At 59.8% G+C, this 15,125-nt stretch overlaps 1 protein-coding gene across 1 annotated transcript in view; it reads left to right on the top strand.

Annotated features, from left to right (window-relative positions):
- The window catches only part of STK10 (serine/threonine kinase 10), an 85,449-nt gene that overhangs the window by 50,380 nt on the left and 19,944 nt on the right, over positions 1–15,125 (top strand). Inside the window, exons 5-10 of the mRNA XM_016145088.2 lie at positions 1,198–1,270; positions 2,323–2,517; positions 3,053–3,134; positions 8,611–8,745; positions 10,283–10,816; positions 13,016–13,146. Coding sequence (XP_016000574.1) covers positions 1,198–1,270; positions 2,323–2,517; positions 3,053–3,134; positions 8,611–8,745; positions 10,283–10,816; positions 13,016–13,146 — 1,150 coding nt within the window. The remainder of the gene's footprint in view (positions 1–1,197; positions 1,271–2,322; positions 2,518–3,052; positions 3,135–8,610; positions 8,746–10,282; positions 10,817–13,015; positions 13,147–15,125) is intronic.

The raw sequence follows: 15,125 nt of genomic DNA on the forward strand, positions 1-15,125 counted from the left end.
CTCACAAGGTGTCGCTTCCTCCTGAGTTTATTTTTAAATCGAGATGAAACTCTGTGCCGGAAGCCGGGAGCGCTGGAGGAAACCCTTCTGGCTGGCCGTGCGGAGGAGGACTGGCCGCGGGAGCTGCGGGTTAAAGAGAAATTGATTTATTTTTTGTTAGTCCTGGAAGTCAGACATGTCGGTCACAGCAAATTAATGGAATCCAGAAAAGTAGAAGAAACCTGGTCTAGTCTCACCTCCCACAGACAGCCATTAAACAGCTCGGTTATTTCCCCCAAGTCAGTTTTTTGTGTATTTTTGCCCTTTTTTGGGGGGGGAAGGGGGCATAATTTTGATCATACAATATATTCAATTGTGCATCTGCCCCTTTTGCTGCTTAACTTTATAAGCATATAAATAATATCAAGTATAAAAGTTTCAACACATATTAAATATTAATATGAAACACATTAAATGTTTAGCATTGATGTGTGTTAATATGTATAATTCAGTATTAAGATATTGAATAAAAATACTTCAAAACTAATTTTAATGACTAAAGTTTCTATCATGCGGGGTGTATCATACTTACTCTCTTCAATTGTTTACCCTTTATCTTTCTTACCTCTCAATTCTTGGTTTCATCTTACTCTGCGTGTATGTGTTTGACGCACCATCTTACATCCTTTTGGAAAAGATGGGGTATAGTATATAGAGCATATATAAAAACATTTAAAATCACCCCCTAAGCTTCGATCGTGGCAGTGACCAGCCTGATGTGCGATTATTGCTAATTAAAATTGCTCCCTGTGAAAGCTAAGTGGTGTGGTTGTTTTTAATTTGTCACTATTACAGGGGCACGTTGATGAACGTCGTTATACATGAGTTTTGTTTATATTTAAGGTTATTTCATTAGGGTAGATTCCTAGGTTTGGCATTACTGGGTTTGAAGGGTATGGATATTTTAAAGGTTCTTGCAATTTCTTGCCAAACTGCTTTCTTAAAGTGCTCTTCAGTTTATCCTCTCATTAGCAAGTAGGAAAATGCATGTCTCAGTACATCCTGACAGCAGTATGTATAATTGCACGGCTTGCTAAATTTCAAGATAGAAGACGGCATCTGTTAGTTGATTTGGAATGCGTTTCCCTGAATTCACACCCAGGGCTGTGGGTGGAGGAATGTCCGTGGAATACTCTATCTGAGATTTTTGTCTTGCAGCTGACTTCGGTGTGTCTGCCAAGAATCTGAAAACTCTGCAGAAACGAGATTCCTTCATAGGGACACCTTATTGGTGAGTCGTGCAGCATCTGGAAGTTGAATGGTGGACCAAACGTTAAACCGCAAACTCCCCAAGGTGACCCCTGGCCGGTCCAGGAGAGACAGGACAGGAGGCCAGGCCTCCAGAGTCAGCCCGCCGGGTCTGGGCCCAGTGTCCCACTTACTAGAGCTGTGACCATGGCTTCAGTTTCCCGATCTGTAAAATCAGGGAAATAGAATAACGTAATAGTGTAAATATAATAATAGTAACAATGTAACATAAATAAAACAGTACCCATGTAATGCGTTACTGTGAGGATTAGATGGGATGGTGCACATAGGTGCATATAGAAAATGCTCCATTAGTGGCTCTGTGATTGGAACCCCTGAAAATGGTTCAATTCTTGATTAGTTCAGCAAGTAGAGATTCGGGGCTGGGGCTGGGGCTGGGGCTGGGGCTGGGGCTGGGGCTGCGGGGGGGAATCACACAAGTTCACGTCCCGCCCTCCCGTGAAGTCTCCCTGGGCTTCTCTAGTTCATTGTGTTCCCTTTTCCAAAACTGTTGCTGTTTGAAAACACTCATTCGGTTTCCCACCTAACTGCTTTCTGGTTTTCATGCGCATTTCTCCCCCCTGTGCAGTTAGGCTTCTTGCTGGCTTATTACTCACCCTCTCTCTCTCTCTCTCTCTCTCTGCCCTTTTATTCCTCTTCCTCCTTTGCTCTCCATCCCTCCTCTCCCTGCGTTGTAGTCTCTCCGCCACCCCTCCCCCCCCCAGCGTTTTCTGGGCCCCTCCCTCTCTGCCCCCACCGCCCGCCCCCGGACGCTGTGTTCTGGATGGCTGCTGCCACCTTGTGGTAGGCGTCGGGAGCTGCAGCAGGACGAGGCCGTGGAGCGGCTCGGACGGCATCTTTCTGTGTGAAGACCCCGTCACGCGCAAGACAGTGGGATGGACAGTCATGTGAATCACGACCCAGGGGTGCCGCCTGCCCCCTGACGCTGGCCAGTGCGGGGCCTGGAGCTGGGGCTCTGAGAAGCGCCCGCGGAGGCCCGGTTCTGAGGCCTCTGTTGTCCCTTGGTTGGTTCAGGATGGCCCCCGAGGTGGTGATGTGCGAGACCATGAAGGACACGCCGTACGACTACAAAGCCGACATCTGGTCCCTGGGCATCACGCTGATCGAGATGGCCCAGATCGAGCCCCCGCACCATGAGCTCAACCCCATGCGGGTCCTGCTCAAGATCGCCAAGTCGGACCCCCCCACGCTGCTCACGCCGTCCAAGTGGTAAGGAGCAGCTGCCCGAACGGCGGCAGGCTGTGGGGGGAGGGGGTCGGGGGGAGGTGCTGGGGCTCGCCCGCCACTGCTAGGTCCCGAAATGGGGGCGTAGCCGGAGCCCGGGGTCCCCAGGCCGTTCTGAGCTCCCTGGGCCCTCCTGCCTCCTCCTCCCCTCGGCGAGCTGCACACAGGCACCCCATCAAAGCCACCTGGCGACCCAAGGAAACCGGGGTGCACTGTGGGAAGAGCAGCCCCAGCAGCCACGTGGCACAGGCCCGGGCTGGGCACTGGGGCTCAGGCTGGAACCCCAGCACTGCTGCGTTTTGCTTCGTGGCCTGAGGCAGGTCCCTGCTCCCTCTGATTCCCGCGTCCCCGAGTGTATAGTGATGTCCGTGATGGAGACGGTCAAGTCGCCGGTTCCTTTAGCTCCTGAGGGCGCCCTGTGGGAGGCGCGTGCGGGAGGCGCAGGACTCCCGGGAGAGTGAGCCGTCACGTGGCGCGGTCTCGCCCCGCCCCGCGCTCACAGCGCCACCTGTGCCCCCAGGTCCGCGGAGTTCCGCGACTTCCTGAAGACGGCCCTGGATAAGAACCCGGAGACCCGGCCCAGTGCCGCACAGCTGCTGGAGGTGAGTGGGTCCCGGGCCTCTCCCGGGGCGGCCGCCTGCCCTTCCTTTGGGCGACCGCCCGGGTCAGCCATTCCTGTCTCACCTGGTTCCGGTGACTGTGTGCACAGCCGTTTGTTCATCAGCCGACATGCCCTGTCCACTCTGGCCCTTCCACCCATGTGACAGCCTCCGACCCGAGGTGGGAGGGCAGGAGGAAGAGGCCACCCCAAGGGCCGAGTCTTTCTTCACGTTCAGCCACTTTTCCCGAGCGCCTGCTGGGTGTCAGGCCTGGCGCCCGAGGTTGACATTTGGGGCTACGAGGCAGCTCAGTTACGTGTGGACCGGGGTTTGGAACGTCCTAGGTTCAGATCCTAGCTCTGCCACTTACCGGCTGTGAGACCCTGGCGCGTGGCCTAACCTCCCTGTGACTCGGTTCTTGCTCGGAAATGGGGACAGTAGCAGTGTGGCCCTTGTCGGGTCGTTGTGAGGAGTGACTGAGAAGATACTGTAAAATGCTTAGCTTGACCGTTAGACACTGCGCTCAGTGAATGTCCGATGCGTTGAATCGAATTATTAAAACACAGAAAGAAACCAGGATGTAGAATGGGGTCTGTCTGCCAGGGGGCCACGATCGTCCCTTGTGGGTTTCCGCAGCGTATTTGAGAGCAGAGGCCTGGGGGGGCCAGAGGCCTCGTTTTCTGGGTGTCGCCGTGTTTGGTGGGGCAGCGGGGGGTGGGGGCGGGGTGAGTCTGCCGTCGCTGGGTGACGCAGACGCTCCGGGCGCTCGGGGCCAATTGTTTCCTGTAAGCAGGCACCTGCTGGCCCCACACGTCCGGCCTCCAGGACATTCCGCCGTGAGGAGACGGCTGTGCTTGTCCCCACATGGCGGCCCAGGCCCGCGCCAGGAATTTCCGTTCCGTGGTTGGAAAAAATGTCCTGCCGGCGTTCTCAGTGGGAGAGAGGAGCGATCCTTCGAGATAAACGAAGCATCTTTCATAGCATAGGCCGCTGTCAGCTTTTCCCACTGTTCCGTGCCTGAGCGGGGGAGGGCGGTCCATTACTGTCCCCTTAGGTGAGGACGCTGACTTAGAGCAGGCTCTCCAAGGCCACCTGGCTTGGGAGCCAGAGGTAGGTCCAGATCTTGGCTTCCCAGTGCCCCTTCCACAGCTGGCCATGTCCTCACCTCAGCCTTTGTGTCCGGCAGCTTCTAGGAGGTTCCCTTTGGCCCCTCATCTTTCCCTGCATCTGCCTCGAGCCCCCTTCGGTCTGTGGCTCGTTCGTTGACTGGGCAGACATTCTCTGGGACGGTCTTGCCCAGCGGTCACCCAGGCTCTGACGTCAGGCTCGCCTGCCTGGACCCTTAGTTCCCTCTCTGTGCCCGAGTTTACTCTCCTCACCTGTAGGATGTGGGTAGCGCTCCCTTCTCGGAATCGCGTGAGCGAATGAGATCCCATAGGCACCACTTGAAATGTCACGGCTGTTGCCCTCGGCACCAGCCGCCCTGGCCTCCCACGGGCCTCAGCCTGTCTCGGGCCTTTGCCCTGGCTCTCCATGCCGCCCGGAAGGCTCTTCGTGGTTGGCTGTCTTCCTCAGCCATTGTCATCTCGTTGGTGAGTCCTCCCTCAGGCACCCTATTTAAATGGCAAACCTGATGCCCCCCGACATCCCTCATCCTCTCTCCCTGTCCTACTTTTAATTTTTCCCTGGCACATAGCTCAGTGGTATTTGACTGACCTGTTCGTTTACGGTTGACCTTTCTGACCGGCATGTCAGCTCTCTGAGGACAGCAGCGTTTGCTTCGTTGGCTGCTCTGTCCCCCATAACACACGATTACGTACGTGGCCACGTAAGCCGGTCTGGGCCAGGCGCTGTTCTCAGTGTGCAACGAAGGTTAACTGATGTAGTCGTCGCCACAGCCCTGGGAGCAGGTACGGTTCAGGTCCCTATTCAGCAGGAGCTAAGACTGAGGTGCAGAGAGGTGAGGTGGCCCGCACGAGGTCACACAGCTTGCGAGTGACAGCTGGGTCCCTGATCCGCGTCGTCTGGTCCCCACGCCTGTACCCTGACTCCTCTGGTTAGCTGCCTCCACACGAATGAAGGAAAGAAGAGATGAAAGAGAGACGTTAGGAGGGAGGGACGGTCGAAGGGAAGCCGCCGGCACCCGAAAACGCGCAGACGTCCTTAGGCGTTTTCCAAGGCCAGCGCTGGCACGGGGGAGGCCCTGGCCGGCGGTTTCTCAGCACGCGGAGGAAACTGGCTCAAGGTCTTGGAAGGGGTGTCTGTGCATGGCCGAGCGGTCCTGGCCGGAAGGCGGGGGCCTGTTGGCATCTCGGGGCTCCCCACAGAGAGGGCACAGACCAGCTACTGCTCTTCCTGAAGGAGCAGATGGCAGCTTCCCCTTGGATCTGGGCCTCCTGCGGGGGGGGAGCCGAGCTCTTTCTGGGCACCTGTGTGCCAGGCCAGTCCGTCCCCGTGTAGGCACACACCCCGGTGTCCTTCGTCTCCTTAACGGGCCTTGGCAGTTTGGGGGTCGAGGAAATGTCTGTTGTGAACGTGCCCCTGGAGGTCGCGGAGTTGATGTGGGGGATGGAGGGGGGGGTCTGTGCTTTGTGTCCCGGAGCAGGTGACAAAACAGTAACGAGCCACAGGAGGGCCCGGCCGTCTGCTGGCCCCGCCGGCCCCGGATTCCAGCATCCGGGCGTCCAGGGGACCTGCTCTGCTCACCTGCCCCTCCATCGAAGGCTTTCTCCTCCATGCCCCCCCGCCAGCCCCCATTTCCTAAGGACCCTGGCTTGATCGGGGGAGGCAGCAGAGCAGATGGTTCAGCCTCGAGGCACGGCTCCCGGCCACCCCAAAGGGCCACGGGTCTGGTCAGCATGCGGCTGCTCCGATGAAAACCCGGTATTTCCAGAAGCCCGGCCCGCGTGATTTATTTCCGCCACATCTGTCCAGCCGCTGCACGGAGCGGTCTGCGGCTGCTGGCCCACGTTCTCGCGTGCGAAGCCGTGCAGCGCAAAGCTCGGGAGCCTTAGGGATCTGGTTCTCGCCCTCTGTTCCAGAACGCGGCGCTCTGTGGGGATGCGGGAGGAGACGGGAGCGGCCGCAGGTGCGGACAGTGCCTTGAAGGCATCTCTGTGATGCCGCTGCCGGTGCTGCCGGTGGTGCTGCCGGTGGTGCTGCCGGTGGTGCTGGTGGTGGAGATGACAGTGGTGATGATGGCGGTGATGATGGTGGTGACGATGACCATGATGCAGGTGATGGCCGTCACGTTTTGAACACTTACTATAATGCGTAGAACAACCATACTGTTACTCCCAGTCTGCAGTTGAACAAACTGAGGCACAAACTGAGGCGCTGGCGGTGGGGGCAGGCTTCAGGGTCCGGCCGTACTGCTGCCCCTGCCGCCCCCCACGACGGGTGACTCGCCTTCACAGCCCCACTCAGGACCCCCTGGAGCCACGCAGCGGGCAGAGTGACGCCTTCGCACGGTGGCTTCCGGGAATCAAGTCTCAGCTTCTCACCAGGGGCCCCGTGGCACCCCCCGTCCTGCCCCCGTGGCTCCCCCGTGCTGCTCGCCCGCAGCTTCTGCTGCTCCGGCCCGGTGCCTCCAGCACCCCAAGCCCAGTCTGTCTCAGGACCTTTGCACTTGCTCCCTCTGCCCGGCGTCCTCTGTGCCCACATCTTTCCCTGGTCGGCCCCTTCCCCTCCCTCAGGTCTCAGCTCAAACGTCCCCTCTTCCGGGAGACCCCTCTGACCACAGCCCTGAGTAGCCTCGCCTGCCCAGGCCAGGTCGATCCAGCCTCATGCCAGCCCGTTACCGGGTCTGAAACGGTCTTGTCATTCGGTTACGGACCATTGTCTCCCCCCCAAGGGCCAGGGACCTTGCCAGCCTCGCCGTGGTGGCTGTGGTGCGAATCAGTGAGGGGGTGGGGCGTGGGAAGAATGGGCGTCGTCAGCTCTTCACTGCCTTGGACTCACCGGAGAAAGTCACACTGGCTTGGAAAAGCCGAATGACGAGCGAGCGAGGTTTATCGCTGTTGGGTGTGCAGAGTCCAGGTGGCGACCCAGCTGAATCGGACGCTGCCTGTGGCCTTCCACGGGTGACCTGTTTGCTTGCTTTCTTCTTGGCCCAGCCTCCTTGGCCCCTTAAATGAAGGTAAAAATGCTTCCAGTGGACCTTTCAGGTGTGAATGTGTTTTCCAGGTCCTATAGAAAATTCATTTTCTCGGGTCATTTGCATGATTCCCTGCAATCTTGACACTGTTTCCCCATGGATAAATTTTCTGACAGTAAAAACGGCGAATTCCACGAGAGCCTTCCTATAAATTTCAGATCAGCGAATTCCCACTGAGCGCCCCCTGCCACCGCCCCCCGCATTCCTCCTAAGTGCCCCGGGTCGGTGTGGCGAGCTGAGGAAAGCCCCGTCCCCGTCCACAGCCTGGTGCTGGGAGAAGGTGCCCGGGGACAGCCTTTCGCCGGGGAGGTCTTCGCGCCGCGTTGACTCCGGGGGCCTGAAAGCTCGGGTGGTTCGCAGCGTCTGTGCGAGAGGCGCGACGGGTCCGTCAGCACCCTGGAGTAGAGCCGGTACCACGCCTGCCTCAGGCTTTTGCAAACGCACACGTCCACCCGGAGGCACCGGGGCACATTGACAGCCGCGCCGGTCCCAGTTGCCGAAACCAGGACACGGCGCCCACGTCTGTCGGCAGCAGAACGAATGAACGGGCTGGCATGTCCACGCAGCAGCGTCCGCACAGGGACGAGGGAGGAACCGTTCGCCGGCGCCCGTGGCGGCGTGGGCGAACCCCGTGGTTGCAGCTCACGCTGTTCGCGGCCAGGCAGCCGCGAAAGGCAGCTCTCCAGCTGGTTCTGTTCGCGTAAAGTTAAGGGGCAGGCAGGACCGGCTCTGAGCTAGGCGACTGTGGGGTGTGGGGTGGACGGCAAGGGGGTCCGGGGACCTTTCCGTGGTGACGGAAACATTCTGTGCCTTGGGCGAGGGGCGGTTACACCAGGTGTGTATATATACGAAAAAGAAGGGAAGAGTCACTGAGCTTAATGATTGTGGACGTTGCCGTGTTGTTTAATAGTTCAATAGAGAGTGTGTGTGTGTGTGTGTGTGTGTGTGTAGCATATGTTTTTAAAACCAGGTATTAAAACCTTTTAAAGAAAGCGAGCAACGCGGACTGCCCCAGCATCGCTTCAGCTCCTGCTTTGGGCCAAGCACTTCGGTGTGCGTCATCTCGTTTCGGAATCCGCTGCAGGTCCGGCGTCACTGTCCCTTCGGAGGCGCGGCGCCTGCCGCTCCGAGAGGGGAGGTGACATGCTCCGCGTCACAGCCGGCGAATGGCAGGGCGGCATCTGCCCTCTTTCCGCCATGCACAGGACTGTCCGAGCTGCCGCCGGGCCTCCCCTATCGAGTTCACGTTCCCCCAGCCTTTGCCTGCCCCCCCGCCCCCCCAGCCCTCAGCGGTTCTAACCCCGGCGTCTCGTCCCCCCTCAGCACCCCTTCGTCAGCAGCGTCACCAGTAACAAGGCTCTGCGGGAGCTGGTGGCCGAGGCCAAGGCCGAGGTGATGGAGGAGATCGAAGACGGCCGGGAGGAGGGGGAGGAGGAGGACGCCTCGGACGCCTCTTCGGTAAGGCCCGGAGCGGGTGCTGGGGAGGGACGGGACCCCCGTGGGCCTCGGCTGCTGTGGGAGGGGGCCCGAGAGGCACAAGGAGCCCCCCCTCTGTGGCTCCCCAGCCTCAAGGTCACGGGCCGTGATGCCACAAGTCCGGTGAGCTGGCTCGGGGCCAGGGCGAGGCAGCGGGGCCGTCGGTGGGATCCCGTTAGTCGCCGGGAAAGACTGGGGGTCTTGGCTGTCGCATGAGCTTTTCCGGTTCTTCAAAGCTGGCACTTCGCTTCCCAGCCTTTCCCCTGCTGCGGCTCATGAGGTGGGCACGCTTTTAGTGCGCTGCGGGGTACACTCAGAGGCTGCACGTGACCAGAGGAAACCAGCTGAGGGGCTCCGGCCCCCCCCCCCAGACCCCGCCCGGCTGCCCCGAGTGCCCCGGACACCCGCGGCCTGGCACGTTTGTAACCTGCTCGCAAATTTAAGTGAAAGCTAATTTAAACAATTTAAAAACGTTGGCGCCAAGCAGAACACGTCTGTGGGCCGCATCCTGCCCGCAGCTGCGGCTTTCGGACCGCGGGTCTAGCCGTCTGGGCAGGGCCTCGCCCGGGAGGGGCCGTCCGCTGCCCAGGCGGTGCTGCGGGGCTGGAGGCAGGGGCTGGGCACGGGGTGGGGGTAGCAGGATCAGATCCGAATACCCGAATTGTCGCTCTGGGTGTCGAACTGATGGCGGATTAGAGTGCCTTCTGGAAGTTTCCGTATCCAAGCGAAAACCAGTGGCCATCAGGACCGCAGGGGATGCTTACGAGCAGGCAGATCAGCCTGCCGCACGGAGGGATCAGGGCAGTGGTTATGCCCTGGGAAGGGTGGGGCCCCCGGGCCGGCCAGCTCCACGGCCAGCCTCACGGCCAGCCTGGAGGCGACCGCCCTGGAAGGTGACCGTGCGAGCACTCACTGTATTCATTAAGCTGGACACTTGCGTTTTCTCCAGAGAAGTCGGTGTTCTGTTTCCAGTAGTTTTCACCCCCTACAAGCTGTAATAAACAAAAATGAAACTTTAATACGTTAGTGGCTTGTAGGCCGGACTAGCCCCTGGGTAGGCTTGATTTATTTGGCTTTTATGCAGTTTTTAAAAAAGCTGAATTAGTTGCCATCTAAAAATCGGATGTCATGTAAAAATCCAGATCGTAGCTTGTCTTGAAAAATTGAAAGGTCTAGCCACAAGGGACCCATTTTCCCACGTGGTCGCGATTGGCCGGAGCAGAGCGGCCACTGCCGCCTTCGGACAGGGCAGGAGCTGTCGGGCCGGCCGCTGCCGCCTCCATTCCTTTGAGGAGTAACAGGTGTTAAACAGCCGAGATTTGGAGATTCGGGAGATTCCTGGTCCTCAGAACAAGTGGCGACTTATTTCACTGTCGCTTGGGCGATAAGGAGCGGTGAGGACTGTGGCTTCCCGCAGGCTGGTTGTTTCCCTCGCTTCGGCCCACTGCACCTTGTGGTGTCTGACCTTCTGACTCTGGCCTTGGTCGTGCATGGCCTTGACTCTGCGTTTTCCCTCTAGCCTCTGGAGAACCACGCTCCCGACGCTTCCGAGGCGAGTCCGCTGAGCCTCAGCGCCGACGACAAGCCTCTCACCCCGTCGCCACCCAGCCAGCCTCGGGACAGGGCGAACGGGCCCAGCCAGCCCTCTGGGGACAGCTGTCTCCCGGCCACCAGCCCCCCAGAGGTGGCCCCTGGAAATGAGAATGGCCTGGCAGTGCCTGTGCCACTCCGGAAGTCCCGCCCACTGTCGATGGACTCCAGGATTCAGGTGTCCGAGGAGAAGCAGGCCGCTCCCCCGGGCGGGGGCCTCAGCCCAGCAGCCAGCCGGTCCCAGAAGGCGAGCCAGAGCCGGCCCGTCAGCAGCGCCCTGGAGACCTTGGGCAGCGAGAAGCTGGCCAACGGCGGCCTGGAGCTCCCCGCCCCGGCGTCTCCACGCCCGTCCAAGAGGAACTCGGACGCCGGCAGCCTCTCCACCTCCGAGAGCATGGACTACGGCAGCTCCCTCTCCGCTGACTTGTCCCTGAACAGAGAGACGGGCTCTCTGTCCATCAAGGTACTGCCACCCAGGGGTGCTGCTCGGGTCTGGGCCCTGAGGGCGTTAGTGGCCGCCTTCCACATTCACTTGGCTCATGGGGATTGTTCTCCTGTTTAAAATGTGCTTTTAGTTTGATTCATAGTTTAATCTCCAAAATACCTGTGTTCAGTCTGGGACTCATGTCAGGCAGTTGGTTTGGGTTTAAATTTCAGCGGGGGTTTCCATTTAAATTGGGTCTGGCTAAAGGCACTGGTGAGGTTTGGGAGAGAGAATTCTAGAAGTGGAGGTTCTCTTACTTCCCGCTCAGCCCTGCGGGCCAGCTGGTGACCGGCAGAGTCCGCAGGCTGGACGCCGTCTCCTGGCTCAGCGGCCTTTCTGGAGGAAGGAGACGTTGTGCATGACGGTAGCCACGGTGTGTCAGGGCTTGGCGCTGCAAAGTGCTTTAAACCGGAACACCGGGGCGGCCCCTTCCGCCCTTCTCCACTGTACGGATGGGCAAACGAGGCTTAGGTGGGCAGCGAGGAGCTGGCTGCAGCCCCGACTCTGTGCTGTGAGAGCCATTCCGCCTTCGTGGCCGGAGCTCTGCGCCGTCTCCCCCCGCCGTTCTCTGCCCCCCCCCCCCGCCCCCCGGTTCTTGAATTCACCTCTGGTCACCTGACTAGGCCACACCGAGGGTCCCATCCTCAATCAAGGCCGATTTGGGGGGAGGCACTGTATCTTTTTGTGTTTTTTTCCTTCGATTGTTTACTCGGTGAAGGACACACAGTAGAGACTCAGAAATGTTGGCCAGCTGAAAGCGGGCGAGAGGAGACGCCGCCTGCGCCCGCGGCTGTGGGAGCAGGAGGCGCGCACCTGCTGACGGCCGCCGGCCCCCGGGGCGGGCAAGACGGCGCCTCTGACTGTGGTCAGCATGGGGCCCGCCGTGCCATCCCCTTCCCCAGGACAGCTGTCCTGTTCCTCCTCTAAAAGCGAAGGAAAAAGTAATTAAAAAAATAAAAATAAAGGCCGACCCACCCAGAGCAGGCGACCCCCATCCCCACCCCCATCCCTGCCCCCGGCCCGCCTCTTCTCCGGGGCGTTGAGAACATTCCTTGCTGGGCAGGGAACACGGCTCTTTCGGTGAGAGTCTGCTGGCCACGTCAGCACCCCTGGCGTCGGTAACGTCAGGGACCTGCGGCCCCACGGGTGGGAGCGGTCCTCGTGTGAGGGCCGCGGCCCTCGCCATGCTCCTGCCAGCCCGGTTTCTCATCGCTGTCCGAGCCGTCTTGAATTGAGTCCAGGGTCACCTGAGCTGCATGGTGGAGGGAGCGAGAGTCAGGTGCGACTCTTCAGGGCCGAAGACGTCCAGAGCCCCTGGGCTCAAGCGAGCAGGAGTCAGGGGTTCAGAGCAGACTTGGGGGGCACAGAGCCCGTCGATGGGAGCCACCCTGGCCCTCCCTCTCTCTTGGTCTGGGGGGTCCCTGTGTGGGAAGGGCAGAGCTGGGCCGCACCAGGAAGGGCTTTGGAAGCCAGCCGGGAGGTCATAGTGGGGTGCTCATCCGAGTCGGGACGGAGAACTTCCAGGCGGTACCGAGCACCGCCAGGAGTCACGGGAAAAGATCAAGGTCATGAATGACCTCACGGTGCCTCGGGACGGGTGTGGCCTGCAGCGGAGTTCGGGTCGGACTGGCTTCAGCTGCCAAATCAGTGATGAACTTGGTTTTCTGGGCTCTGTGGTCGCAATAGTAACTGTCAGAAATAAAGACCAAGTTCCGAGCGCTCGGCACGAGTTGGGTGCTGTGCTGGGTCGCCCCACGCATTTTCCTCCGAATTTTCGTGATCGCCCTGGGAGGCGAGCCCCGTTTTCCTCCTCTCCTGACGAGCTTCAGAAGCTGAGGCCCGGGCAGGACGAGGCGCTTGCCCAGGGCCACAGCCAGCAGGTGGTAGAGGACGGGAACCCAGCTCTTTCTGATGCCACGTTCTGCGTGCGTGAGTGCTGGCAGCTGGCCGGGGGAGGATGTGGGCAGTGCCCGAAGGCCAGGAGCAGCGAGGAAGGGGTATGAGTTCAGATACTCAGGCCCCTGGATGGAGAAGCTTACGGCAAGGGGACGGTGCACAGCCACATCCTCCCGGGGCGGAGCCAGGGCTGGGGGGCCCGGCGGGCCGTGGGCCACGCTCCACGTCAGCCACGGCTCCTTTGCCGAAAGGCTGACCTCTGCCTCATGACTTTCCTGCCAGGACTCAAGGCTGCACAATAAAACCCTCAAGAGGACGCGCAAGTTCGTAGTGGACGGCGTGGAGGTTAGCATCACCACGTCCAAGATCATCAGTGAAGACGAGAAGAAGGACGAGGAGATGCGGTTTCTCAGGCAAGGCTGGGTGGCTGCCGAGGCCGGCGGGGCGGGGGCGCGGGGGCGGGCGGCCGGCGGGTGGGTCTACGGCATGAAACGAGGGGTCAGGGAAACACCAGGAAACAAACCGGTGTTGCCCGAGGTCCTGAACTTCCCAACCCACCCGCCCGCCAGGCCGGGGACATAGCGGTGACCCGGAGAGCTGAAGCTGTTGGCTCTGTAGAATTTACACTTAATGGGCCAACACCCGATGCACAAGGAAACTGGAGGAAGGAACGGCGACATGCCAGCTAGGGCTGGGGCCCGACGGGGCCCCGGGGTGAGCGGAGCGGCCACAGGCAGCGGGCGGGCGTACAGGACACCGCGAGGCTGAGGCCTGACCTCTCGGCTTGTTCAGGGAGCCGGCGGGCCGGGGCCGGAGCGCAGAGCGTGAGGTCATCAGGAGAGGGCAGGGGCGCAGTCCCCAGGGTCTGCAGCACCCAGGACACGTAGGCCTGCGGGTCGAGGTGCAGGGACGTGGGGCCCCGCTCAGGACGGTGGCCAGGAGGAGAACGAGTGCTCGTGTTTAACCCGCGCTTTGGAGCCAAGACCACGGCACTGGGACGGACTGGCGTGGGGAGCAGCGCGCGTGGCCAAGCCGTGTGCCAGGAAACGTCTCTGCACGTTCCCCGCCCTCCTCAGGGGACCCCGTGTCCCCCATCTTGTAAATGAGGAAACTTTCTCGGCAGGCCTGTCACTCGCCCAGTCACCCAGGTGGAGGGGTCGAGCTGAGCTTCTAACCAGGCCTGTCCGTGGGGTTCTGCCAGGCTCCCGCTGTGGGGCTTCGGGGGGCTGCTGGGGGCGGGGTGGGGGGCTTAGCAGTCAGGGTGACCTTGGAGCCAAGGCCTTTGCGGGGCGAATCCATTTCTGGTCTGAAAAATCGCCGCTAGGACATCAAACGCGTTCACATTTTGAACGTGGGTTGGGAAGTGCTGGGTCGTGGGGAGGGACTGGCCGTTGTTTGGTCAACTAGGAGGGGACCTGTCCTCTTCAGGCCTCAGGCCTCACGGGCCGGCTGGCCAGCGTCTCCCCTCTGGACAGGTCAGCTCCTGGGCTGGAAACTGATTCCCGCCCCTCTCGCCCACCCCTCTCCCCTGCCAGCAGAGGCACCGTGGGCTGCTTGGGTCGGGAACCTGAGCCTTGTGCTCACAAGGAGCAGCCTTTTCCTGTCCCCGGCCACGGCCCCGAGGCCTGGACATCCTGTCACCTGGCCAGGCCACCAGGCTGCAAGTCAGGATTCTCGTTTCTTTGTTAACTCTCGCTTCCCGGGGGCAGAGGCTCACACTTGTTCCGCAAGAGCCACAGCTAACACTTCGGGGTTTACCTGGCCAGCATTTTCTGTGAGTACACGCATGCCCACAGCGACAGTATGTGGGCTGCAAAACTAACGTGTACTCTGCGATTTAGGTCAGTGTTTGCTGTTTACATTTTGATCAGGTAATTTCATATCATGGTTCAAAACTCGAAAGGAAAAAGGGTAAACACCGAAAAATCTCCCCCCTTCGCTTTTCTAGGCATCCACTCCCCTCTGTGCTACTGTTTTATGGTGTAACCCTTCCAGAAACACGGCGTTTATATGGGAAAGTAAGGTGCACACAGACGCACATGCACATGTGCACACGCGCGCACATGCACATGCGAGCACACATGCACACACACGCACATGCACACGTCTGCACACATGCACACACATGCATGCACAGCCACACATGCACACACGCGCATGCGCACACACGCACACGTGAGCGCACATGCACACGTGCACACACGCACACGTGCACACACGCACACGCACACATGCACACGTCTGCACACACACACATGCGCGCGCACACGGCTTTTTCGCCCAGATGGTGGCATCGCAGATTCATGTGTCAGCATCTTGCATCTTTCACTTGGAGACCATTCCACGTCTGTTCGTAAAGAATCGGTGCATTTAATAGATGTTTTTCCCATGT

The sequence above is a fragment of the Rousettus aegyptiacus genome, unplaced genomic scaffold, assembly GCF_014176215.1.
Source record: "Rousettus aegyptiacus isolate mRouAeg1 unplaced genomic scaffold, mRouAeg1.p scaffold_m13_p_7, whole genome shotgun sequence".
In the NCBI taxonomy this organism is placed as follows: Eukaryota; Metazoa; Chordata; class Mammalia; order Chiroptera; family Pteropodidae; genus Rousettus; species Rousettus aegyptiacus.